This window comes from Lagenorhynchus albirostris, chromosome 10 (genome assembly GCF_949774975.1).
Source record: "Lagenorhynchus albirostris chromosome 10, mLagAlb1.1, whole genome shotgun sequence".
Lineage (NCBI taxonomy): Eukaryota > Metazoa > Chordata > Mammalia > Artiodactyla > Delphinidae > Lagenorhynchus > Lagenorhynchus albirostris.
In genome coordinates, this window is record NC_083104.1 from 83,046,531 (window position 1) to 83,073,936 (window position 27,406).

Consider the following 27,406-nt stretch of genomic DNA (forward strand, 5'->3'; position numbering starts at 1 on the left):
ATGTCTGGTCGCGGTAAGGGTGGGAAGGGCCTGGGGAAAGGAGGTGCTAAGCGCCACCGCAAGGTTCTGCGTGATAACATCCAGGGCATTACCAAGCCAGCTATCCGACGCCTAGCTCGGCGTGGCGGGGTGAAGCGCATCTCCGGCCTCATCTATGAGGAGACCCGCGGGGTGCTAAAGGTGTTTCTGGAGAACGTTATCCGGGATGCCGTTACGTACACTGAGCACGCCAAGCGCAAGACTGTCACTGCTATGGACGTGGTCTACGCGCTCAAGCGCCAGGGACGCACTCTCTACGGCTTCGGCGGTTAGAGTTCCAAAGGCATCATAACGTCGCTTAAAGGCCCTTTTTAGGGCCACCCACGAAATCTGTTAAAGAGCTGTAGGCATTAATGTGCATTTTAAGTATTTTGGAGTAGTTGGGTTGGGGGGGCTAAAAATTTGAAGTTGAGCTTAAGTTGCGCGTTGTCGCAGTCCCCAAGCCCTCGTCAGCCTTCCCACCTACAGTGGCAAATTCTCTGATAACTCAGCTGCGTTGCCAGTTTTTACAGAGGTTTAGTGTAAGCTCGGGCTCATCTAGCCTATGTCGACTGCACTCGCACTCCCACGTCAAGGGCAAAGTAATGATACAGTATGGCGAGTAATGCCTAAAATACTATCATACCTTTTTTGCAGAAAAAGTTGGCCGACCTTCGTTTTAATAAGCTGAGAGGTTCTTAAGCACGCTGAAGTTTGAGACCACTGGCATAGAACATGGCTGGATTTCGACTTTCAATGCCTCCGTTTATCATAAGCTGGTTGGTTCCCTTTTATGTTATTCAGTAAACTATTTTTGTCAAGAACCCAATCATGACATCTTGTACTGTATTTAAAATAGTGCAAGGCACTTTGAGATTCTCTAGATAGCACCTTAAGAATTTTGATGCATCCTGCAATCTTTTTTTTTTTTTTTTTTTTTGGCGGTACGCGGGCCTCTCAACGCTGCGGCCTCTCCCACCGCGGAGCACAGGCTCAGGAAGCGCAGGCCCAGCGGCCACGGCCCGCGGGACCCTCCCGGACCGGGGCACGAACCCGCGCCCCCTGCATCGGCAGGCGGACCCCCAACCACCGCGCCACCAGGGAAGCCCATCCTGCAGTCTTTTAAAGCCAATAAGATACCTCCTCTGTACATTATCCTAATGACCGAAGTAGAAGCGGGAAAACGCTTCCTTTTCTTTGAGGAATAAGCCTAGAACCAATTTTGTGGGCGGGGAAGGGCGGGGCAGGCGAGGGAGGCAGCAGTCTATTGTCCAATCAAGACGCGAGGGTTCCTATATATATTGGGACGACTGGGTCTTGTTACTACTGTTAAAGTAATTGGCGCTGCTTGTGCATGGCTCGCACGAAGCAGACCGCTCGCAAGTCCACAGGCGGCAAGGCGCCGCGCAAGCAGCTGGCCACCAAGGCGGCCCGCAAGAGCGCGCCGGCCACGGGCGGTGTGAAGAAGCCGCACCGCTACCGGCCCGGCACGGTGGCCCTGCGCGAGATCCGTCGCTATCAGAAGTCCACGGAGCTGCTGATCCGCAAGCTGCCGTTCCAGCGCCTGGTGCGCGAGATCGCGCAGGACTTCAAGACCGACCTGCGCTTCCAGAGCTCGGCCGTGATGGCGCTGCAGGAGGCGTGCGAGGCCTACCTGGTGGGGCTCTTCGAGGACACCAACTTGTGTGCTATCCACGCCAAGCGCGTCACCATCATGCCCAAGGACATCCAGCTCGCCCGTCGCATCCGCGGGGAAAGGGCTTAAATCTTACACCGCTTCCTATTAATATACCTCATTCGAAAAGGCTCTTTTCAGAGCCCCTCAACTGTCACTAGAAAGGAACTGTTCATTCTAGAGGATACATGTTATCCCCAAAAGAAAAATGACAGGAGGGTTTTGATGAAATAGCTGTTGTGGGCTCAATTGTTACTGTGTCACTTCAGTGCTGCATATTTGGAGATTAAGCTGCAGACGGAGGTTACTGTATTCTGTGATCCTAGTCAGCCTATTGAGCTGTTTCTGGGGAAGCATACTTAAAGTGATACAACCATTAAGCCTTTGGCTGCACGAAGGGACTGAAGAAAAACTGGCCCATACCTTGCGAAAGTTTATTGGTTTCTGTGGATAATTGTGTAAATGGCAAATGAAGGGTTTTTTGGTTTGTTTTTGCCCAGTACCCTAGCTCCTTGACTTCAGAAAATGTGCCTCTTGCCTTCCTGTTGCAGAAAGAAATACTGGTCGAGGTTCAAGCCTCACAGCTGCCATTTACTACTAGCTGTATAATCTTTGCCAAATTACTCATCTCTCTGGGACTCACCTAGAACAGCTGTAAAATGTAGCAGACGAAATTGGTTTGTAGGGCATGCTTAGATTCGTTCCTGGCAGTTAAATGCTCAATGAATGTTAGCTCTCTTTACTATGCTTCTCTCCTGTAAAGCATGACTTCCCCCAACCTCTTCCCAAATTTTCTGAAAGTTTTGTGATTGAAAAAGTGGGAAATACTTGGTTGGAACATTTTCTTGTTAAGATCTCCTTTTTAGATCTCGATTTGCATAGTTCTGAAAGGCAGGCCTGTAGCAACACACCATAAACTGTGTCTGTGAGAAGGAATACAAAACAGCAAAAGAGCCAAATAGTAAATATTTTAGGTTTTGCAGGCAACATATAGTCTGTCACAGTTTTTTAAAAATACAATTTAAAAATAGAAAAACTCAGCTCGACGGCCATACAAAAATAGGCCACTGTCTAGATTTGGCCATAGTAGGCTATAGTTTCAACTCCAGGAGCTCCTGAAGAGACGAAGTGTATTGGCCTACAGTTTTTCACAGGGGAGAACTGTTGATTGCATGAGAGATCCTAATCATCACGCCATCCAGGCACAAAATCCTGTCCATGCCTCCCCCTCCCACCTCCCAATAAATAGCAAACTTCATCCTCCATTCCACTTCCTGGTTATTGCCTCAGTTCCCTTGGATGTTAATGTTTTCCTGAATTCTCTTAAACTTCTATAACCTCCAGTCCCTTAAGAGCCAGTCCACACTTATAGTCAGTGGCCAATTATTTTACTGGAAGATACAGGTCTATGTTCACTTAAACACACAAAAATATCCACACTGATGTCCTACAAAAGAGGGTGTTTTGACCGTGTAATTTGTTAAATGTTGATGGAGGTAAGGAGTTTGAGAGCATTGGGAAAAGCACCGTGAAAGAGGGACAAAGTCCCATGCCATCTAAACAGTTTGCACTTTCGAGGGCTACTGGAAGCCCTTGAATAATTTTTAGCAGGTTTCAGGGTTTTTTCTAAAATACATTATCGGGGTTAAGCATTTTTCTTTGTTCTTATTTTATTGGATTCGCTTAGGAATTAAAGAGAGAAAGCATCTCAATCAAAAACAAACCAAATTTGTTTGAATGAAGGTCATTGGATCCTGTAGCCAAAGCAATTTCTATTCCTCCTGGAAGAAGTCACTTTGGCAACAGAACTTTTCCTAGCGGCAAAATCCCATTCTCTAAAGACAGTGGCACGTGGAAACTCCTTGGGAGGCAGAACCGGTTTTTAAAGTAAGATCTATATGGTTAATTTGGGGCTGTAGGCAACCAGCTGTCCTGCGCCTGTGTTACTTGCCGCAGTTTGAAACAAAGTTTATGGCAAAACCACGGAACCTAATGTCTTTCCTCTTGCAAAAATCAAAGGCCAAACTTAGGGACAAAACCTTTTAAAAAACGTTCACTTGGTACTTAGTAAAAATTTATTGCAACAATGCAACTAACTAGCTCGATGCCTTACGCCTGATGGACACATATGAAAAGCTGAAGGGATTTTTAAAAATATCTTTCATTAATTGCGCGTGATTCATAAAAACACAAACAAGTATGTGAACATGGAGGCTGTTTTCCTCCTTTGGAGCTTCAAAGAGTCAAATTCTGTAGCACTGTTTTTAGCATTTAATCAAATTTTGGGACTAACAAACACAATTTGGGAGTCCAACCACGAGAGCCGGCTGCCTGAGGGCGGTGGATCGGACGCTCCACCAATCACAGGGCAGCACCGGCTTATATAAGCCCCGGGCCCGAGCAAGGTAGCATTGCAAAACTTGCTCTTTGGGTTTTGAATCTCTCTTCTTCTAGCAGTTTCTTCCGTCGCCATGTCGGAGACCGCTCCTGCTGAGACGGCTGCCCCGGCGCCGGTGGAGAAATCTCCTGCCAAGAAGAAGTCTACTAAGAAGTCCGCGAGCGGTGGCGCGGCTAAGCGCAAGGCGACCGGGCCCCCAGTTTCTGAGCTGATCACTAAGGCTGTGGCCGCCTCCAAAGAGCGCAATGGCCTTTCTTTGGCAGCGCTCAAGAAGACCCTGGCAGCTGGCGGCTACGACGTGGAGAAGAACAACAGTCGAATCAAGCTGGGTCTCAAGAGCCTGGTGAGCAAGGGTACCCTTGTGCAGACCAAGGGCACGGGTGCTTCCGGCTCCTTTAAGCTCAATAGGAAGGCGCCCACCGGGGAAGCCAAGCCGAAGGCCAAGAAGGCGGGGGCTGCTAAAGCGAAAAAACCCGCAGGGGCCACCCCTAAGAAGCCCAAGAAGGCTGTGGGAGCAAAGAAAGCAGTGAAGAAGACTCCCAAGAAGGCGAAGAAGCCCGCAGCCGCTGGCGTCAAAAAGGTGGCCAAGAGTCCCAAGAAAACCAAAGCCGCGGCAAAGCCGAAGAAAACTGCCAAAAGCCCCGCTAAGCCTAAGGCAGTGAAGCCAAAAGCGGCGAAACCCAAAGCTGCCAAGCCTAAGGCAGCAAAACCCAAAGCTGCAAAGGCAAAGAAGGCGGCTCCCAAAAAGAAGTAGGAAGTTGGCGCTTAAGACGCAAACCCCAAAGGCTCTTTTCAGAGCCACCCAGAGATCTCTGAAAACAGCTGTGCACTGAGTAACAATTCTCAGCCGCCCGCCAAGAAAAAATTGCTTGTCCTCTACTTCCACTAAACGTTTTCACCTTTCCTCCTGCTTGGAACTCAAAGCGAAAAACATACTCTTTTTAAAACACAACAAAGTTAGAAAATTTGACCTGCATCCAGGAACCTGCAAAATTGTCCACAAACATGTTAAATGTGAGTTGACCATTTTAAGACATTTTGGTTCCTGGGTGTTTAGCTACAAAGAACTTTTTAAAATTAAAAAGCCCGCGTCACGTTCAGATAGGTCAACTGTTTCTGTTCAAATGGTGGACGTTTTTATTCCGGTTTATGCACAACCTAATTCACTGCACACATCTATTTTTGTTATTGCAGGAATCAAGGCACAGAGCATAACTTTAGCACTGGCAGAGGTCGAGTTATACCGCAAATAAGCCGAGAAAGTGTTTTGATTGTCCTCAGGGGCCCTTAAAGATACTTTGATTTTGCGTCTTGACACTGCACTCACTTCCTTACCAAAGCTCTTGATATCTTCCTGACATTCCGAGGACATGACTAGGAGTCCGAAAAGTGGCTCAAACTGCTTGCCAAATTAATTACATGAAGTAATTTCTTTTCCCCAGGCAATAATGACAATGGAATTAAATGAAACTACTGTCCCAGCTCCTCCGCAGAAAAAGTAGGTGGCTCTGAAAAGAGCCTTTGGTTTCGAAGGCGTTGCTCTTGAGGCCTTACTTGCCCTTGGCCTTGTGGTGGCTCTCAGTCTTCTTGGGCAGCAGCACGGCCTGGATATTGGGCAGGACGCCGCCCTGAGCGATGGTGACTTTGCCTAGCAGCTTGTTGAGCTCCTCGTCGTTGCGGATGGCCAGCTGCAGGTGGCGCGGGATGATGCGCGTCTTCTTGTTGTCGCGGGCCGCGTTGCCCGCCAGCTCCAGGATCTCGGCCGTCAGGTACTCCAACACCGCCGCCAAGTACACCGGTGCGCCGGCCCCGACCCGCTCAGCGTAGTTGCCCTTGCGGAGCAGGCGGTGCACTCGGCCCACGGGAAACTGGAGCCCGGCGCGAGAAGAGCGAGTCTTGGCCTTGGCGCGAACTTTGCCGCCTTGCTTGCCACGTCCAGACATAATGGTGTGTTTTAAAGCCTACACCAGAAGCAACTAAGGTGAAAGAAGAAAATCGCACATTTTATAGCTGCAGCTGCGCGCGAAAAAGAAGCTATTCCATTGGGTAAAGTAGTAATTCCGTTTTAAAAGAGACGTGTCGGTCCTTTAAATGCGCGTTCTGATTGGACAAAGTTGATAATGACGTCATTAGCAGTGTTCGCCAATCAGACATAGAACTTTACTAAGTGTCATTTGAATATGCAGTTGTAAGTGAAACGGACTCGCCTCGCCCATTGCTCACTCTTTGTTTCTCGAGGATTTTGTTAACGCCACTTCACCATGCCTGAGCTTGCCAAGTCCGCTCCTGCCCCGAAGAAAGGCTCCAAGAAGGCGGTGACCAAGGCTCAGAAGAAAGACGGCAAGAAGCGCAAGCGCAGCCGCAAGGAGAGCTACTCCGTATACGTGTACAAAGTGCTGAAGCAGGTCCACCCGGACACCGGCATCTCGTCCAAGGCCATGGGCATCATGAACTCGTTCGTTAACGACATCTTCGAGCGCATCGCGGGCGAGGCGTCGCGCCTGGCGCATTACAACAAGCGCTCGACTATCACCTCCAGGGAGATCCAGACGGCCGTGCGCTTGCTGCTGCCCGGCGAACTGGCCAAGCACGCCGTGTCTGAGGGCACCAAGGCTGTCACCAAGTACACCAGCTCCAAGTGAGCCACTGGCTGCAAAGCAGTTGATCAGGTTCCGTCATATCCAAAGGCTCTTTTCAGAGCCATCCACGCTTTCCAAAGAGAACTGGCACTTAGTTTAAACAGCTTTAGAGGTAGACAAAAGCAATATTAATCTGAAGCCTTTAGTAAATGCTGCTTAATTTGTGCAACAAATTAGATGTTGGGTTTGTGGCATTTCAAATAAGATGATCTTGATAACAAATTGTACATGTTACAGCCATCACCCAAAACGAATTTTATTGTGCTTATTTCACTTACTGTCCAGCTCAGCTTTACTCTGAGGATCAATCTTTAAGTTAGTGGCTAGCAAATTTCAAATGCTCTTTAACTGAACGTTTACTTATCTTACGTCATTTTTCTGCAGTGTACACTTGCCATTCCATGCCCTGACCCTCACCATACTTTATAAATATCACCCCAAAAAATGGATTAAAGGAAAACAAGCAGGTAGTGTCCCCTTTAGATTTTTCATGTAATTTGATCCTGCTGCATTCTTAAGTTTTTGGGAATGGCATTTCTGTTCACTATTATTACATGGTCAAATTTTTTAATTGGGAAAAAGAATTTAGAGTATCAGTTTCTTTACTGAGTCAGTTCCACATTTCATCTCACTCTGTTTCCTCTTTACCTTTTTTCCCCTTGTAATAAGGGAGAAACTCTAAATGAAAAGGCAATCTTTGAGACCTGAAGGATGGCATTTTTCTCCAAGGGGGAAGCGCAATCTCCTGGTGTGTAGGCCCGTATTTCAGAGCTAATTAGGCATTCTCAAAAATCAGTGTGGAAATATAAGTCCCAAGCATGCTACAGACTATCAGATATTAAGATGGTAAAACCCAACATCTTTATTGTTTTTCTAGATATTATTCAATCTTTTCCCATTAAAGGACAGGAGGCCTTGGGCTTCTGGGATAGAAAGCACAAAATTGGGGCTGAACTTATGAGCTCAGGAACAAAGGAGAGTTAAGCCAAAACTGTAGACAAAAGCCAGTGATTGCCTTCCCCGTAGCCTCAAAAAGGTCACTAGAAATATGCAGAATATTTATGGAGTTTAATATTAGTTCATTTCTTTACTACATCAATTAACAGTGAATATGAAATTAGAATTGTTATTGATGTAGTGAAGACATGACTAATATCAGGCCTAGAAAGATAGTTATTTCCTGAAATGTACCATATAGCCGTTCTCCATTCTGTTTCTGTTAAGCCCCAGTTCCTCTACCATCTAAATCCTGTCTGTCCTGCAAAGCCAATCTCAAATCTAATCGCCTCTCTGATTATTCCAACTTGCATTGTTTTACCTTCTTGAAGTTTCTCCAGTTTTTTTCCTTTTTATTTCAACCTCTCCCACACACACACACCCTGTCTATATTTAAACCAGGACCTCCCAGTCTTTCCTATATCTTTATGCCTTTATCTCCATTAGACCTAGGAAGTGTGATTTATTTCTAGAATATTCTCTAGGTATTTAGCATTTTATTTTACAATTTTTTGGGGGCGGTGCGTGCCATGGCCTGTGGGATCTAGATATCCGACCACTGCATTGGAAGCACAGAGTCTTAACCACTGGACCACCAGAGAATTCCCTTATAATTCATTTTTAATCAACATTACCTGTGTCCACTGTTATGATTGGCCTATGGGACCTACACTTGAAATTAGGAGACCAATTCCTAAAACGTTTGCCACTTACTTTAAGAGGCCAAGATTTTGGCTTCTCTGAAACACAGTTTCCCTATCTGTAAACTGGGCATAACAGCAATTCCTAGTCACATGACTAGAAGTGAGACTGCTTTGTGAATGTCTAAGAATTATTATGCACATATTTTGTATATATTAAAAAGGAATCTTATACATCTATTTGGCATTTGAAAGGCTTAAGGTCATCTTCATTTATCAAACTGAATCTCAAAGTTCAGCCCGTACAGTGTTTTCTAGTTCATTTTTTCTTTCAATAAATATTTGTTGAGCACATATTATGTCCCATAAACTCTTCTAGGTGCCAGAAATATATCAATGAACTAAACAGAAAGGAAGTCACGCACAGATACAATTTATTTTCTAATGTGGGAACAGACACGCACATAACAAAAACAACAACAAAAAAAGAGTGTCAGAAGATAATGAACATTAAACATTTGGGAGGAAAACAAAGCAGAAAAGGAAGATAAAGAATGGTTTTTTTATCTTCCATTTTAAATAACATAATCACAGAATGCTGATCAAGAAGGTGAAATTTTAACAAAGATGAAGAGACGAGGGAGTGGGCCACTGGGGAAGATTCTTCTAGGCAGAAGGAAGCAGGAACAAGAGACCCCGAATGTATATGTGGGGTAAGGGGGAAATACCTGGTGTTAGACAAGGGACAGCAGGTGGCCAATGTGACTGGGACTGAAGTGGCAAAATAGCTGGAGGTGGGAAACGGTGCTGGGAATGGGGCCTTCCAGAATGTGTAGGACCTTATATGACAGTATAATGGCTTTGGTTTCATTCTTATATGTTTCAAATTCTTAGTAGCTGCAGAAAGCTGTAGGTTTTGGGTGATCAGCTGTGACTCTTTTTTTTTTTTTTTTTTTTTGCGGTACGCGGGCCTCTCAGTGTTGTGGCCTCTCCCGTTGCGGAGCACAGGCTCCGGACGCGCAGGCCCAGCGGCCATGGCTCACGGGCCCAGCCGCTCCGCGGCATGTGGGATCTTCCCAGACCGGGGCACAAACCCGTGTCCCCTGCATGGGCAGGCGGACTCTCAACCACTGCGCCACCAGGGAAGCCCAGCTGTGACTCATTTTGACCCCTGATCCTGGACTTCAAAAGGACAACGGGCATGGTGCTCTGTGTGGAAGTGTCATTTTACCTCTTTGCTGAAACCTCTCAGAGAGGTCAGAGAGAAGGACTACCAGGCCAAGTCAGGGCATCAGGGACCCCAGAGAAGTACCAGATCCTTCCTTACAGATATAGGAACTCCAGGCCTTTTACTCCCAACAGTTACTTTTTGTTCCAGAATAGTTCTCTTCTCCAAAGCCTCCTGAACTGAGCAAATTCCTGTGGAAGAATCACTGATTTTGAATCTGTTTCCAGTTGGGGGTCACCAGGGACCACACAAACAAGAGCCACTGACAAATAATGTTCTTTCAAACATCAAACCCATACCCACCATTTAATACATGTGTCCACTCCTGAATCTTAACCTTTCTCCAACTTCTTTAGTTTTTTCTGGCCTTATTTCCACCCTTGTCTCAAGCCACAAGAGCGAAATCTCGCATATTTCTTCTCATGGTACATTATCCATGTAACTAGGTAATAATCAAAGGGCCACTCTCACTTTTACGTTCCTAGTTTCTCACTCCTCTTGTGTCCAGTGGTTCCCAATTTCAATCATGCATCAAACTTGCTGGTAGAACTTTGAAAAAATATATTACTGCAGAGCTTTGCCCCTAGAGATTCTGATTCAATTTATCAGAGGAGGGGCCTGGACATCTTGGGTATTTGAAATTCCCCAGCTAATGCTGATGGCTGTGAGGATTGAGAGGCACACTCTTCTGTGCCCACTGTGGGAAGTAGCCCCTAAGATGGCACCCAGTGACCCCTACCTTCTAATACTGGTGCCCTTCCCACATTGCTCCAGCATTATGGTCAACAGGCTATGACAGAGGTAATGGTATGTCACTTTCAAGATTCGATAAGAGACTTCCATCTTGATAACTCCCACTCTCTTGGATCACTTGTTCCAGAGGAAGGAAGCCAGCCCTTGTCATGAGTAACCTTATAGAGATATCCACATGGTGACGTACTGAGGCCTCCAGCCAACAGCATTATAAACAAGCTTTTTCTTGGACTTTAGAAGCTCCAGTCCCAGTCAAGTCTTTAGAATCTAAAGTTTAGATGACCTGACTGCAGCTTTGTGAGAGATCTTGAATCGGACTACCACCTAAGCTGCTCCCAGGTTCCTGACCCTAAGAAAATCTATGAGGTAATAAATGTTTGCTGTTTTAAGCTGTTCAGTTTTGGAACAATGTGTTACCCAACACATTTAGTTGATAATATACCAACTGAAACCTTAGCGATCCTTTCTTTCAAGGTCAAATCTTGTTATACCTCTTCCAAGAAACTTTCCCAGATTGCCACATTCCAGAATAATATTACTCCCTCCAAATTCCTACAGCAGTTAATATTAAATACAGTTTGATGTAATAATAATAAATATTAATTATATTACATTTTATATATACAATTATATATAAGTAGTGTTATATTAATGCTATATATATAATTTATATATTTATATAACATATATAGATCTATAATTTATATAGAAGTATAAAATATAACAATAGTGCCATTTTGCCATTTACTGGTTTATGACATTGCTTATTTTATTCAGTATTGTTCAAACTTCAGTTAGTTATTTGAGTTCCACTTTTATGATTTTTTCTGTATCAGGGTGCAATCTATACTATTGTTTACTTAATATTTTAAAAAATATATATTCTTTAGGGGAATTCCCTGGCAGTCCAGTGGTTAGGACTCTGCACTTTCACTGCTGTGGGCCCAGGTTCGATCCCAGGTCGGGGAACTAAGATCCTGCAAGCAGGGCTGCTCAGCCTAAAAAGAAAAAAAAAAAAATGAAATCAATGTATTTTAAAAGACAACCATAGTGGAAAATTCCTGCCTCTGACCATGAACAGAATACAACTATAAAACAATATGTAAATATGTAAATATATGTATATATTATTCAATTTCAGTTATATGCTATTTGCTGTCTACTACTTTGAGTCTGAAACTTGTTCTTTGTTATAAAGTTGAAAGACTGGGGAAGGGGGCAAGGATTAACAAGTGTTTGCAAGGCCTTAAAGATCTGCTAGCACCAAATTAATGCTTTCCCAGTTACTTAATCAGAAAGATTTAGAGAGAGAAGAAAAGAGAATGATATTTTCACTCTCTGTTTCAACATTTTAAACACCAAAGTCCACATACTACTTATGATAATTTTCCATGCCCCCAGTAATACTTAGTACAGATCTGAGAAAATACTGGTTAATTAATGTACTATTTAATTGAGCCACTATTATATGTCTAACTCAGGAAATATAAAGTTATATGACCCAGGGAAGCTCACTTTGTGGTGGAACATTTATTAAGTTATACTTATTTTTGTTTCTCATATTATTTAATCATTATTTTGTTGAAAGAAAAAAAATCTATGTAATGTCTTTTTCATAGTAACTTTTATTTGTGCACCTCACCTGGGTCCCAAGAACACACTTGGAAGCAGGGTACATCATCTCATAAAATCCTTCTAAGAAAACTGGGGCCTTATTATTATCTCCATTTTACAGGTAATCAGAAGAATCACAGTGTTAGGCTGCACGCTGTAGGCCTGCAAGTCCTGTAATTGCCCAGCCTTGAGACCAAAAAAAATGCCTGGAGACAGCAACAGAGACAACAATGGTTTATTGAACAGGGGATCTTACACGTCTGAAGCAAAGTTCTAGAGTGACTCCCCACTCCGTACCAACAGCAGACAGGACATGGCAGCAGTCTTCATGGTGGGGGTTGGGTGGGGGGGTGTACCAGTGTACCAATTATAGGGGGAACTGATGTCAGGTGGGCTCATCAGTTACCGGGGAAACCAGCAGAGGAGGACATCCCTCACCGTCCCTTTGGTTAACAGCCATCAAGGGGGCAGATATTTCCCTTTAATAACCCAGCATGCTGGAGCCGTTCTGTTCTAAGAATCAGAAAAATTTCTGGTTGGAGCAGGGGCAAGCACTTAAGCAGATACTGATAAGCTCTATGATTAAGAGGAAAGGTCAGTCCTGTGAGTAGGGTGAGGTGAAGCAGGGACTGTTCGATCAGGGGATGTACAGAGAGCAAGAGAACAGCCATCTTGTGTGGCCTGATCATACACACAGGCTCACCGAAGTAGTATCCAAGATAACCAGCTAACAAGCATTGGGCAGAACTTCAGTCACAAAAGGTTTTCCAGGGCCTATGTTCCTTCCACCTGTTTAGGCTGCTTTAGAGTAGGTTCTTTATTAATTCAGATTATCAGAATGACCTTCCTTTGGTGCTCTATTTGGTTTTGCTATTTTCAGCATTTTATTCCTGTTCATGTATTTCTCTTGCTTATCTCCAGTACATCTGGAAGTTCTTCATTTCGTTTGCTCTAATATTTTGTCATTTGAGGGATTATTGAATGTCAGAGTTTACGTCATGGCTCTTCACTCAAGGATCTGCCCTTCAGCAGTAAACTGTATGGCACTTACATCTTGCTTTTGGCATATGGGGAAAAAATCCCAGTAGTTATTGGCTGTCATTTATTAAGTGTGTACTATCTTTGGATACTGTGCATTATCTAATTTATTTTTCCAATCTAATGAGGTAAGTGCTAGTGGTATCTTTGGTCTACAGCTAAAGAGACAGAGGATTGGGATTGTAACATTATCGTAACATACTGGTTGCTTTATTGGTTTGCTAAAGCTGTCATAATAAGGTACCTCAGTCTGAGTGGCTGAAAAAACAGAAATTTGTTTTCTCACTGTTCTGGAGTCTAGAAGTCTGAGATCAAGGTGCCAGCAGGGCTGTTTACTTCTGAGGGCTGTGAGAGAAAGTTGGGTTCTAGGCCTCTCTCCTTGGCTTGTAGACGGCCATCTTTCCCCCTCTATCTTCAGATGTGTTCCCTCTGTACTTGCCTATGTCCAAATTTCCTCTTCTTAAAAGGACACTAGTCATATTGGAGTAGGACCTAACCACTTTCCAAGGACCTCATTTTAATTTAATTACCTCTTTAAAGACTCTATCCCTAAATATGGTTACATTCTGAGGGTTTAGCGAGGCGGGGGGAGGCAGATAAAATTCTCCCCATAATAGCTGCCTTACTTTAAATAGAACAGCCAATAGAAATCAGGGGTGTATGACTACCTTCCCCGGACTAGGCCTAGTTTTGGTTCTTTGGAATGAGGAGGACAAAAGAAACTAAGAATAAGGATAGGTTAATGTTTAAATGTCTACTTTAAAAATAACTACATTGTATCTATTGCAAATAATTAAGCAGCATTCAGTTCTCATCCACAGTGATACTTTAGCCTTTCACTTGGGCAAACCTGGATTGCTGACCCTCTGGGAGAATGAGTATAAAGGGTCTTCCCAGGGGGGGCTGCTGCTTCAGGGAGAGGCCTCTTCTTGTCTATTTCATTACTGCTTTCAAGGCAGAAATAATGGTCAGATAAGAGATATAACAACAAGTCCATGTCTCACGTGGCGCGATTTCAGGGGGCAGGTTTCTCTCTGCTCCTTGGTGGTACATATTTCCAACAATTGAAATACAGGCTGTCTGCAAGCATTGTGAGTATAAGTTGCAATTTTCAAACACTGTCTTCTGGAAAAGTTACAGACAGAGCTTAGTTCGTCTTAATTTCAGTACTATAATCAACAGGCAGACTTTGCTATACATGCTTGTTTCCCACAGGAAAGGCAAAAGTTATTAATTGTACGGTGATGATAGGGTAGAGCTATAGGACCCTCCAAAGAGAATTTGACCAGTATTCTCCAAGAAAAAAAAAAAAAATTGACATTTTTTTTTTCTTTCCTGTTCTTGGGAACAAGAGGGAGAATCTTTTTTTTTTTTTTTCAAATAAAGAATGGCATCTTTTTCACTATTAAAACAAATATGAATGAGTCATCTCCATTTGTTTTGAAAGAATTTAGTTTGATGATAACAAAAGACCACAATATCTATCATTTGTATACTGATGGCCACTACCATGAGGCTTATAAACTGATTCTGTCATTGATCCTCTAGCTATTTAGACAAAATACTCCCCTTCTCTGTGCATCAGTTTGTTCATCTAGAAAATAGGTATGGAATGAGAGTGGCCTTAAAGTTCTATTGCAGGCTATCATCTTCCTACATAGGAAGGACTGAGGTCCGGGACACTGGAGCAGCAGGGCACGGTGCAGATTAATGGTATATATTCTTCTATATTTCTTAACTCCATCAAATTACAACTGAAAAATGATTGAAAGTCATGGTTTGTGGTTTGTAGAGGTCTACATTCCATGGTGTGGCCACTGTGAAAATTTAACACTAGGCTTGAAGTAAGCAACAACTACAGTCTGATGTAGCCTAAGGCGATAAGCATCCCACCTTAAGAAGTCAGGATGTTGTTCAGGGATTTCCCTCCACCAAGATTTTGGTTCCAACATAAATATATCAGAGGATTGTCAGGATGGCAGAAGCAGAGAATCCATAGTAGATGTCATTCTGAGTGCTCTGATGAGGTTAGTTGTTCTGATGACTTCAGAAGGATCCCTTCTCAAGCACGAAGTGATGGATGTAGCTCTGGAAAACAAGGCATAAGCGAAAGTTCAAGGAAAAAAAGATGTGACTGAAGAGATGGTAGCTTTGATAAAAATGTCCTTGACAGTGAGGTGAAGGTGTTTGAATGTTAAGCTCTTTGGTATGGACACTGCAAAAAAATGGAGCCAGAATGAAATGTCTAAACTTCAAGAGATTTGACTCAAATATAACCTATACTTTTTAAGGTATATCCTATTACCATTTACTGATAAGGTATTGCAGTTAATCTCTGTGTGTTTAAATTTTGGGCTTCACAGACACTTCATAAACGTTATTGATTTCTTCAAATTTATAAACCTGATTTCTTGAACCAACAATACAGTGTTTAGTCTCTTCCTCTAGTCCTGTGACTAGTATTTATTTACATTCAATTTACCATCTCACTTCTTTGATCATGAACAACTAACCCACTATGGCAACTGATGTGCTAACTTGAGCATCGTTAGCAAGAACTTGAGTTATCGCTGGACCAGAGTGTATGCCTGCAGTGACCCATATCAATTTTACACAACTGCATTTTAAAGATTTTAAGGATTGGAAGTCCTAGAGTAATTTATGGGTTGACATTTAAAAAAACATTTTAACAAATACTATACCTTGATCCTATGTCCAGTAATAGTAGACTAGGCAACTCAGATAAACCCTGATGCTTAGAACAACTAGAAAACATCTGATTGAAGGGTCAGGCAGCTAGCAAGAAAATGAATTACAGAGCCAAGAATCAGAAAAAGAAGAAAGCCCAGAGTACTAGGAAGCTAGAAAATAAGAAAGGAAGAAAATCTCCATATACTATTGTGGAATGATCTTCAGGGTATATATTTTAAAGGAAAAAAAACAAAAACAAAAACAAACCCAAGGTAGAGAAAATTATGAGTAAGATGTTACTGTTTATCTAGTAGAGGGGTACTGGGACTTCCCTGGTGTTCTAGTGGTAAAGAATCTGCCTTCTAATGCAGAGGAAGCTGGTTCCGTCCCTGGTCAAGGAACTAAAGATCCCACATGCCAAGGGGCAACTAAGCTGGCACGCCACAACTACTGAGCTCACACGCTTCAACTAGAGAGCCCACGTGCCGCAAACTACAGAGCCCACGCACTCTGGAACCCGCACCACAACTACAGAGCCCACGCGCCCTGGAGGCTGTGCGCCACAACTAGAGAGAGAAAACCCGCACGCCACAACTAGATAGAAGCCTGCACGCCACAATGAAAGATCCCGCATACCTCAACGACGATCCCGCATGCCACAACTAAAACCGGAGGCGGCCAAATAAATAAATAAATATAAAATAAATATTAAAAAATATAATAGAGGGGAACGAAGAATACACAAATGCATGCTTATAATTAACAAACAAATAATTGGAAGTTAAATTACAACATTAAAAATTGTTACTTATGAGAGAGGCTATAGACTAAAAGAGAAAGACCTCTTTGAACATAGCTTGAGTTGACCTTGGAACTATGTAAAAATATTTTATGTAAGGATAAGGTTAAATTTTAAAAAGCCAAATCCCTAAACATAACAGCAAAATGAAGCAAATGGATCTGTGTATTCAGATAGTAGCATAAGCACACAGGAAATTATTTCCAAATAATTTGAAAAACAGTAAATCAAACAGTTCTAGTGTGACATAATTTATTAAGGCAGCAGTTCTCAAAGTTTTAGACCCATGCACGTTTTAAAAGTATTGAGGATCCAAAGAATTTGTGTTTCTGTAGGTTACTACTATTGATATTTACCTTACTAGAAGTTAAAACTGAAAGAATATTTGTTTTATTAATTCATTTAAAAATTACAATAAACCCTTTTCAACATACATATTTTATGAAGATAGCTATATTTTTCAAAATTAAAAAATTAGTAAGAATATTAGCACTGTTCTATATTTTGCAAGTATCTTTTAAATAAGTTTCAGGATAATTGTGAAAATAATTTTAGCTTCACAGACCCATTAAAAGGATCTCACGGACCCCCAGGGGTCCCCAGACCACATTTTGAGAATCACTGCCTTTAGGACAAAGAGAAAGCTAACATTTTATTTATTTATTTAGTAACCACATTGTTGGTGGTAGTGTTGGGGATGGCTGTGGCAGAAGCTGGTACACAGGACAATTTCAGAATGCCTTGGTTATTAGCGTTTGGATTGATTTCTAACAATGGCAATCATTAAAATGCAATTTGCTCTCCTGAAATTTTATTGAACAAAGCATCAGCGAGTTTCTCAGGGAGCTCTTTTTTGAGACTTGATCCTATAGCATTGCAGGAGGTGGAGTTTCCCCTAATATAAGTACAACAGAACCTTAAGACTGTAAAGCCAGGCACTTTCTGGAGAAGAAGATGCTCATCTCAGTGACATAGGGCACAAAGACTTTGGAAAAGATGAATAGTGAGACACACCAGGTAAACTTCTTATTCAGCTCATCATAGTATTTGTTCCAATTGCTTATTATGGATTCATGGCTTTTACATGCTGAATCTATTCCAGTAAACTACAACTGTTCTGTTTGTTTAGTTTTAATTCTCAAGTTAGCACTACTTACACCGTGGGGATTCTTTCAGGCTTTCTTGCCACTCTCATCTTAACTCTCTTTATTGTTACTCCAAACATGGAAGATCATCCTTGCTTTCAGTGAGCATGGTGTTCTAGACCCATCAGAATTTCCCTTGTCTCAAAACTTGTAATCAGTTCCTCTTCAAGGAATTTAGTTTCTTGAATAGAGGTGGAAATCTCCATACCAGGGTTTTGCGTCATGCACCTGGCTGCATCAGATGACTTTGAGAACACTATGATGACAGATTAAAAACCCTGTTTTTAAAGGCTAAGTGCCTGTTACTCTTTTCACAGAAAGCGCTTTATCTTGTCCCCAAATAAATTTTTTTTTCAATCAAACTCACTTTTCTTCTTGAGCTGATAGCTTCACTCTTCTCTGCCATATAAAACGTCACCTCACCAAGGTTAATTTACTAGAGTTTGGGCTGCTTATCTAAACAATGTGTTTATAAAACAGTATTATTAAAAATTTTATAAAACATACAATGGACTTTTATCCAGATATATATTTCTAAGATACACATAATACATTAGTAATTTTAATATTTCACTTTGAGCTTTTGGAAAAATTAATATAGTCCACAGCTCATAAACATGAGGATGCTCTTACTATGTTTTCTTTTTGCAATGCATTGTCTCAAATGATTCTCCCAGTCATTATCATCTGTACACCAGTTATTTTAAAAGAAAATGAAATTTTAATTTTTCCAACACTTTCCACTTTCTGATTATTCTATTAATTCCATTAAATATAATTAAAATATAATAGAAATTAAAACTTAATATATATGTATGCATGTATAAAGTGTATCCTGGCTAATGGAATGGTATAGCTAAAAATCTCAAAGGTTTGGCTCTATACTCTCCATCTCACTGCTGTTCTGTACCAAGAGCCTAAAATAATCAGACACTAGACAGTCAATGCTTTTATATTTTTTGTCACCCTCTTGGAGTAAGAGTGTTGGAAAAATTAAAATATAACATATTTTAGTAATGTTTGTATAAATAAAACATATTTTATATGTATATTATATGTATATGCATAAATATATATACATACATGCACACACTCATATTATGGTATAATTATTTTAATTGCAGGCAGCACTGAATTTCAATTTCTTAAGATTTTTGGTCAAATACAGCTATTTGGCCAAATACAAATACATTAAAACATACAGTTATCTTAATATTTCACTAGTTTATTTTCAAGATATCAGTTTAAAATGTTGGGGAAGAAAGAGTAAATTAAAACGAAGCTACAATCAAATTAATACAATCAAATTAATATCAATAATTATTTTTTAGGGGCTTCCCTGGTGGCGCAGTGATTATCCGCCTGCCAGTGCAGGGCACAGGGGGTCCAGCCCTGGTCCGGGAAGATCCCACACGCTGCGGAGCAACTAATCCCATGCACCACTACTACTGAGCCTGCGCTCTAGAGCCTGCGAGCCACAACTACTGAGCCCGCGTACCACAACTACTGAAGCCCGCGCGCCTAGAGCCCATGCTCCGCAGAAGAGGCCACCGCAGTGATAGGACGGTGCACCGCAGCAAGGAGTGGCCCCCTCTGGCCGCAACTAGAGAAAGACCACGCACTGCAACAAAGACCCAAATCAGCCAAAAATAAATAAATACAATGAGCATCTGAGGTAGTATTTGTTGGTCTCATTCCACACATGAGGAAAATAAGGCAAAAAATAAAATAAACTTAGCAATGTTATGCACATAAAATTTCTTTAAAAAAATTATTTTTTAAAAGTCCAGTGTTACATTTATACAATGTCACGTACCAAATTTGAGTGGGATATTTTTATACAGTTCATATTCTCAAAACACTGTTCCACAAGAACCAACTAGTAAAAGACACTGATATATTTCAGCTATATTTTAGGTGCAACTCCAGAGTCACATCACATATACATATTCCTAGTATTAAATGAGGTGTAACTTTATAGTTTTCTTTTCTTTTTTCTTGGACATGTGCAAGGACGTTAGAAATTAAAGCAGACATGATATAAAAAGTCATTTTTTTAAGAATTAAAACATATTTTAAAAAACCCTTAATTTATTAATGGATATTTTTCTTTATTCTAAGCACATGAAGAAATCCTCTGGGAAATATTTTGTCTCTATGCTTTATTATAACCTACATTAAAATTATTCCTTTTAATATGCCTAATATAAAAAGTCAGAAATTTGAAATTATAAATCACCTAGAAAAAATAATATAATATACTTTGCAAAGATGTAGGTCATACTTATTAATTCTGAATGTAAGCCCTTAAGCAAAGATTCAAAGTAGTTTCTCCATCGTAAGACTTTAGTCCTTAAGAGACTTTTCATGGCTAGTCACTCATTTGTCTTGGCATACTGCAAATTAAACATATTAGGTCACCTATGTATTTTCATATGCAATATGAACAAATGGTAATTTTTGCATCAAGTGGTCACTTTGTAGAATAACATAATTTTCTGGGGAAGCATTTCCATGCTGATTCCCTGTAAAGACTAAAATAGTTTTAAATATGCCATTCATTCCTAAGGGCCTAAAATGAAGAGATGGATTTTGGTTTCCCGAACTGAGGACAGGGAAACAGCCCTTCTCTATTTAAAAAAAATTTTATTCCGATTAATAGAGAAACAGTAAATGCAAGTGACATGCAGAAAGAAAGAAAACATGGAGAGGATCCTCACAGTAAAGGCAGGAGTAGGACCTAATCCCTCCCATACAGAGAAATTTCACTCAGAGAAATTAGGGAGTGGAGAAAATGGCAGAGTTCTTCCAACAAAGCCGCGTGGCCCAGAAATCTCCCAATTAGGATAGACTCATGAGGGACACCGTTGGTAAACTTCAAACTGCGCGCGCAGCGTCTGGATTGGCTATCGATAAACGTGGCACCTGGTTGATGTGTGCGATAATTTGAATTGGATTCTCACTTCCATTTGTTTTTCTTCTGCCTTTCTAACTTAATATTTGGCAAACCCAAACCCAGGGAAAGGGGAGGAGAGCCAGCACCTCTCCCCAAAGAAAACATAAGTGAATAAAACGATTGGTACCTTTCTTACTGTGTGCCAAGCAATTCATTAGTCAGGTATGTACACGTTAAAATTAAGGATGGAAGACTTCCCTGGTGACGCAGTGGTTGAGAGTCCGCCTGCCGACGCAGGGGACACGGGTTCGTGCCCCGGTCCGGGAAGATCCCACATGACGCGGAGCGGCTGAGTCCGTGAGCCATGGCCGCTGAGCCTGCGCGTCCGGAGCCTGTGCTCCGCAACGGGGGAGGCCGCAACAGTGAGAGGCCCGCGTACCACTAAATAAATAAATAAGTAAATAAAGTTAAGGATGGAGCGCTCAAGCCATTGTTAGCAAAAACTTCTGCCGGGTTCAGACTTAAAGGCGAGCGGATTTTCCTTTGGGACAAAGTGCATTTTGCCTTCTTCACTACGTGTGTCTGATAATGAACCTCCCCCTTCTCGACATAAAAACATATAAAAATATCTCGAGTATTGCTGCAGCACCACCTACATTGTAGTGGAAGTAATTTCTAACAAGATGAAAATGAGGAAACGCGAACAGAAGGAAGACCAAATGAAGACAGAAAAGATGACCATCTGCAAACCAAAGAGAGAAGCCTCAGAATAAACCACCCCTGCTGACAGCAAATCTTGGCCCTCTAGCTTCCAGAACTGCGAGAAAATAAATCTGTTTAAAGACCAAAAAAAAAAAAGGAATCGCGGAACTTGTTATACTTTGAACCAAATAACAAACACCTGCTGCATAAAGTGAGTGCCACTTCTCTTCAGAAGGTTGAGTGGCTCTGAAAAGAGCCTTTGGGGTGTGGGCCTAGCCTTACCGCTCGCTCCGCTGCGGCCTGGCTCATTTGGAGCTGGTGTACTTGGTGACGGCCTTGGTGCCCTCGGACACGGCGTGCTTGGCCAGTTCGCCGGGCAGCAGCAAGCGCACGGCCGTCTGGATCTCCCTGGAGGTGATAGTCGAGCGCTTGTTGTAATGCGCCAGGCGCGACGCCTCGCCCGCGATGCGCTCGAAGATGTCGTTAACGAACGAGTTCATGATGCCCATGGCCTTGGACGAGATGCCGGTGTCCGGGTGGACCTGCTTTAGCACCTTGTACACGTACACGGAGTAGCTCTCCTTGCGGCTGCGCTTGCGCTTCTTGCCGTCCTTCTTCTGAGCCTTGGTCACCGCCTTCTTGGAGCCTTTCTTCGGGGCCGGAGCAGACTTGGAGGGTTCAGGCATGGCGCGGAGTTAACTGCCAAGCAGTTCAAAAATAACAGGAAGAACAAGAACCAGGCTGAGCCCTCTTCCTTCACAGCTTCTTAAACAAAGGAGGCAGTGAGTAAAGTCGAGCGTCTGATTGGTGGTGAATCCTGGAAACAGCACGTAACAGTTTTGTCCAATCAAAATAAGTGTATTTCAAAATCCGATTTCATTGGGTTAAATAAAACTAGTTTTAGCCAATGGTACACCTTCATTTTCGCGCCCAGTGAAAACTATAAGTAGAGTAGCTCTCTCAGTATCTATTCAGATATAACTCATATTGGTGGGTTTCTACTTTCAGTATGTCTGGACGTGGCAAGCAAGGAGGCAAAGCTCGCGCCAAGGCCAAGACTCGCTCCTCGCGGGCCGGGCTCCAGTTCCCCGTGGGCCGAGTGCACCGCTTGCTCCGCAAGGGCAACTACTCCGAGCGGGTCGGGGCCGGCGCGCCGGTGTACCTTGCGGCGGTGCTGGAGTACCTGACGGCTGAGATCCTGGAGCTCGCGGGTAACGCGGCCCGCGACAACAAGAAGACGCGCATCATCCCGCGCCACCTGCAGCTGGCCATCCGCAACGACGAGGAGCTCAACAAGTTGCTGGGTAAAGTCACTATTGCTCAGGGCGGCGTTCTGCCCAACATCCAGGCGGTGCTGCTGCCCAAAAAGACCGAGAGCCACCACAAGGCCAAGGGCAAGTAGAAGTACGTCGTTCTTTGCAACTCAAATCTTTCCAAACCAAAAGGCTCTTTTCAGAGCCACCCACCTTATCAACAAAAGGAGCTGTGCTTTCAAAGTCACATTGTTTTGGAAAGCAAGATGCTGTTGGAAATTAATCCTAGAACAAAGTTTGACTAAGTCATTTGCATCTAGGTTATTTTCCTTAATAACCTTAAATGCCTTCCAAAAAGCAAAACATTTGCTTACATAATTTAGGTTAAACTTATGAGCAAAATTAACATCCCTGTGATTCCTCTACAGGGGCAAGTGTCCATCTATCTGAGATAAAAAAAACTTAGCACCATCCGACTTTGGCCTACCTTCCCTTCTAATTCAATTCAGTCTTACTGTGCACCACACACCCTCCTAAATGGGAATGGGGTAGTAATCCAGACAGGTAAACTACTTGTTTAAAAGTAACTTCAGGCAGAGGACACATTTCATAATGGACTGTTTACATCAATGATGGTGAAGTAAAGGCGGTTTGGAACTGCATTAGGAAGAGTGTGTTAACAAATAGGAAAGGTCGACATTGTAAATCACTTATCAGTTTCTTATAGTCCTAGTGCTGTCAATGATTTTTGCTTCCCCTTTACCCCACCATCATCCCTCTCACCTTCTGTCAGATCACCAAGTCACCCTAGCTAGAGAGGGCCTTCAATTCCTCTCCACATCAGCTCATGAATACATTTTGAATACATTTTAATGAAAATGAATTTCTTATGAATACATACAATTTCTTATGAATACATTTTAATGAAAATGAATTTCTATGGCATTCCTAGTCCATTAGAATAGGTTTTCTGAGTCTCCTGAAATATTTGTTTTATAAACACACACACACACACACACACACACACACACACACACACAGGCCGTTTGCAGTGGAAGCGCCTAGTTCTAACCACTGGACTGCCAGGGAATTCCCAGTATATCCTATATTTAAATCTGAACCTCAATCACATGTAAATAATATTCATTGGAATAAAAGTGACCTCAGCAATCACAAACAGGACGTAAATGTTACCTTTTTTCCCTTTTCTTTTTGGCTTCATTATTTGATGTTGGAAGACCCGAATCCTGATTTCAGTGAATCTAATTATTCAATTTTTCCCTCTTAAAAACTCATCTGCGGGACTTCCCAGGTGGTCCAGTTGTAAAGAATCCGCCTTCCAATTCAGGGGACACGGGTTCGATCCCTGGTCAGGGAAATAAGATCCTACATGCCACATGCTGCTGGACAACTAAGCCCACGCTCTGCAACTAGAGAGAGAAAACCGGCACGCCACAACTAGAGAGAAGCCCGCGCGCCGCAACGAAAGATCCCGAGCACCGCAACTAAGACCCGACGCAGCCAAAAAATAAAAATAAATAAATTAAGAAAAGAAAGTCATCTGCATTACTTGAGTTTGTATATTTTAAACAACTATATCTCAGAAGTAGAACGGTCAAGTAGAGTAAGTGATACAGCTCCAAGGAAGGCCTATGAGTTCTTTCAATTTTTAATAATAAAATATGCTGTTGTTATCGTTATTGATATTGATCATGCAATTACTAACGCTTGCTTATTGCATCATTCTATTCCCCATGGCAAGAACCACCACATTGTTAAAATAACGCCTTTACAATTATTGATGTGGTTTTGATTGATAAAATCAATGAACCTATAATCAAATAGTTGATAAATGACTATAAATTTTTGTTTTAAATAAAATAAAATATTCAAGTGTGATATGTCATTGCTTATAATTCCACGTGTTAACTGAGTTTTTTAAATTAATGGAGTATTAACCCAATTTCATTGGATAAAGCACTTACTGTTCTTTACTATCTACATAATCAGAAAAAAAGTAAAACTTGTATTTAAAAATGGAGATAACAAAACTTTCAAAAAATCTTGCCAAAATAATTTAGATATTTCTAATTTCAATTAGATCCTGAAGAACTTTTTAGGACTCCATAGTTTACACTGTAAAGTTGTTTTCATAAGAGGTACAGTTCAATTTTAGTAGCACAAGATTTATGAAAGTATTATTTAAACTTTATTCCTGTAGTTGGTCTTCCCATTAATTTCCCTTTCTGCAGACTCTGGACTACCATGAAAGAACCTAACAGTATCTTCCCATATTAGATTTGTTTTATATTGTCGGGGAACAAGGATTTTCCTCTACCCTTCTAAGGTTCTTTTAGCTGGTCTAATCATCAAATTGACATGAGATAGATTAACAGGAGAAAGTCAAGTTTAATTTCATACATACGGAAACCCCACATACATGAGAAGTTCAAAAACAGAAAGGTAAATATGCCTTCCTGAGCTAAGGAATGGCTTAGTGGCTTCCAAGCACAAGAGGATAATTCACATGGACAATAAGAGGAAAATCAAATATTGGGTAATTAGTTTGCCCTGCCATGCAGCTGGCTCACTCAGATAAAATTTTTCTCCGGTAATAATTCTCATAGTGGGAAAGACCCCCAATTCAAATCCTTCTAAGTAGTTAAGGGAGGGGCAGAAGTTTATCTTGAGATTGCAGGATCTCAATTGCCTTTACCTCAAAATAATCAATGTGCAAATGTGGCACATTTTGGGGAGCTCATTCTGAACACTTTTGGCATCTTATCCATTAGTATACAAATTCCTTTAGAGTGGAGACTGGGTTTTATTCATATTTGCATATCCCCAGACCCTATTTCAATGACAAGCTCATAAAATATAGTCCAAAAATTGTTAATTCTATAATAATAAAAATCCTTATAAACTAAATAAGTGATATAAATAAAGGCAAAAAAGAAGTTGAAAGTTAAACAAGGATGAGATCACATGGAGGAAAATGTAGGGATTTTCAAATGAATAACTTCAAAGTAGCTAAACTGGAGGAAGGAGCCTAAAGATCAGAGGGGTCCAACGAGCAAAGACCAGTTGTAAAGAGTTACACTGCCTTTTCACTTCATGATATTAATTTATCTGTAAAAAAATTGATCTGCATGACCTTATTAATTTGGTGTACCTCCTACTTCCTTCTCCAGTCTAGCAAGTCTCATATTTAAATAAATGCTACTGATGTTAATGAATATTAATTACCTGGTGGAATAATGAAGACACTGAATGATTTTGGGGACCAGTAACTTGGAAGAAGGCAGGGACTCTGGACAAGGGGCAGACAGTAAGTACAGAGAATTAGGGAGCCTTCAACAATACGAATCTGTAAGGCTCCCAAACAATGCCTTTCCCCTAAGGTTGTTTTTTGTGGTTTTTATAAATTTCTCCTCTTCCAGACCTTTATGCTTACTATTTCAATTGTTTATACGAAAACAGTTTCACTGGTTCTGTGGCTGACACCCTGCTGTAATTAAAAACAAAACAAAACAAAACCAGACTAACAAGAGAAAAACAAAGTGTAATACTGTGTACGTCTCATGTATACATGGAATAAACAGAGAGGAACTGAGTAAAACTCCCAGAAGTGGCCCGAACCGCCACTTTAAATATCATCTTCAGCTAAAGACAAAAGACATGGCTGTGTGTGTGTGGGGGGTGGGGGCTGTTGGAGGTGACCCGGAAGAGCACAGTAAACAAGGGGAGGCCGATTAAATCCTGCACCTTCTCCATTGGTAAGTTTCTTGTGAGTTATCTTTCTCTTCCTGGCACATTGAGTGAGATACCCTTACAAATGGAGATTTCTCATATAAATGTAAATTTCCCTTAAAAAGGGGTAAATTCTATTCTGTTTTTAGAGCTTCTGTATCTGCTTTTTCTCAGAAACAATCCGCTCAAAATAATCGTTATGCTAAAGGATATTTGGGAGTGGCGTATTCTGCTATCCTTCATTAGAAATGTCAGTATAGTATATACCCAAGTAGAGTGAAGAAGTAAATTTTTCTTAAATGGAAAAAAAAAATGATTTATTAAAAAAAAATCGGGATGCTAGGGAGTTGGTTAAAACTGTATTAAAGAGCATTCATAAGAATAACAAGCAGACATAAAAAATGTATTTTCTCTTTAAATAAGGGAAATTGGTTAAAATGTAATCAAAGAGGTTCCAAAATGCCATTTGCGGCATTGCATACATTTTCTTTGAAAGACTATGTGCTTTTATCTGTTCACCAAAATATTGATACGAAATTAGCTACCAGCAATGATCTATGTGTGGTGAGATAACGAGTTTTACCCTTTTCCACAATATTTATGTTTTGCGTTCGCATTCAAAAGCAATTGTTAAAGCCTTAAACACGGTAACAAAATAGTTACCACCGTATGAAACACAGTACAAAGGAACAAAAAAGGCTTTTTTTTTTTTTTTGGTCAAATTCCCCTCCCCCCCTCCCGGGCGGGACTTCCCGCTAGCTTTCTTCAGGTTCTCAGTTTGGTCCGCCAACGGACGTATAAAGGCCTGCATCTGGGAGGCCTAGAAGTTAACCTTTGTTAATCTTCCAGGTTTTCGGCATGTCGGGTCGCGGCAAAGGTGGTAAGGGCCTTGGAAAAGGGGGCGCTAAGCGTCATCGCAAAGTTTTGCGTGATAACATCCAGGGCATCACGAAGCCCGCTATTCGCCGTCTGGCCCGGCGTGGAGGTGTGAAGCGCATTTCTGGTCTCATCTACGAGGAGACGCGCGGGGTGCTGAAGGTGTTTCTGGAAAACGTAATCCGGGACGCTGTCACCTACACAGAGCACGCCAAGCGCAAGACTGTTACCGCCATGGACGTGGTCTACGCGCTCAAGCGCCAGGGACGCACTCTCTACGGCTTCGGCGGCTGA

The 27,406-nt window shown here is 41.8% G+C and overlaps 6 protein-coding genes across 6 annotated transcripts; 4 read left to right on the forward strand and 2 right to left on the reverse strand.

The window, feature by feature from the left end:
* Window positions 1–27,406, forward strand: LOC132527582 (uncharacterized). The gene is given in 4 exon segments (XM_060163482.1): window positions 1–317; window positions 1,372–1,701; window positions 2,648–2,654; window positions 27,086–27,406. Coding segments are annotated over 4 exon segments (975 nt in total).
* H1-5 (H1.5 linker histone, cluster member) lies at window positions 4,156–4,845 on the forward strand. The gene has a single exon (XM_060163484.1). The coding sequence runs from the start codon at window positions 4,165–4,167 to the stop codon at window positions 4,843–4,845; it is 681 nt and encodes a 226-aa protein (XP_060019467.1). The 5' UTR covers window positions 4,156–4,164.
* Window positions 5,463–6,034, reverse strand: LOC132527606 (histone H2A type 1-like). The gene has a single exon (XM_060163508.1). The coding sequence runs from the start codon at window positions 6,032–6,034 to the stop codon at window positions 5,642–5,644; it is 393 nt and encodes a 130-aa protein (XP_060019491.1). The 3' UTR covers window positions 5,463–5,641.
* LOC132527619 (histone H2B type 1-L) lies at window positions 6,353–6,733 on the forward strand. The gene has a single exon (XM_060163523.1). It carries the CDS (start codon window positions 6,353–6,355, stop codon window positions 6,731–6,733), a length of 381 nt encoding a protein of 126 aa, XP_060019506.1.
* Window positions 12,182–22,003, reverse strand: LOC132527612 (histone H2B type 1-N). The gene is made up of 2 exons (XM_060163516.1): window positions 21,516–22,003; window positions 12,182–15,088 (listed from the first exon to the last, which is right to left on the reverse strand). The coding sequence occupies exon 1, from the start codon at window positions 21,917–21,919 to the stop codon at window positions 21,539–21,541; it is 381 nt and encodes a 126-aa protein (XP_060019499.1). The 5' UTR covers window positions 21,920–22,003; the 3' UTR covers window positions 12,182–15,088; window positions 21,516–21,538.
* On the forward strand, window positions 22,242–24,230 carry LOC132527602 (histone H2A type 1-D). The gene is made up of 2 exons (XM_060163505.1): window positions 22,242–22,637; window positions 23,799–24,230. Exon 1 carries the CDS (start codon window positions 22,243–22,245, stop codon window positions 22,633–22,635), a length of 393 nt encoding a protein of 130 aa, XP_060019488.1. The 5' UTR covers window position 22,242; the 3' UTR covers window positions 22,636–22,637; window positions 23,799–24,230.

Bases quoted from the DNA above. Each gene is read 5' to 3' on its own strand.
- H1-5 (XM_060163484.1), top strand. From the start codon at position 4,165: ATGTCGGAGACCGCTCCTGCTGAGACGGCTGCCCCGGCGCCGGTGGAG.
- LOC132527606 (XM_060163508.1), bottom strand. From the start codon at position 6,034: ATGTCTGGACGTGGCAAGCAAGGCGGCAAAGTTCGCGCCAAGGCCAAG.
- LOC132527619 (XM_060163523.1), top strand. From the start codon at position 6,353: ATGCCTGAGCTTGCCAAGTCCGCTCCTGCCCCGAAGAAAGGCTCCAAG.
- LOC132527612 (XM_060163516.1), bottom strand. From the start codon at position 21,919: ATGCCTGAACCCTCCAAGTCTGCTCCGGCCCCGAAGAAAGGCTCCAAG.
- LOC132527602 (XM_060163505.1), top strand. From the start codon at position 22,243: ATGTCTGGACGTGGCAAGCAAGGAGGCAAAGCTCGCGCCAAGGCCAAG.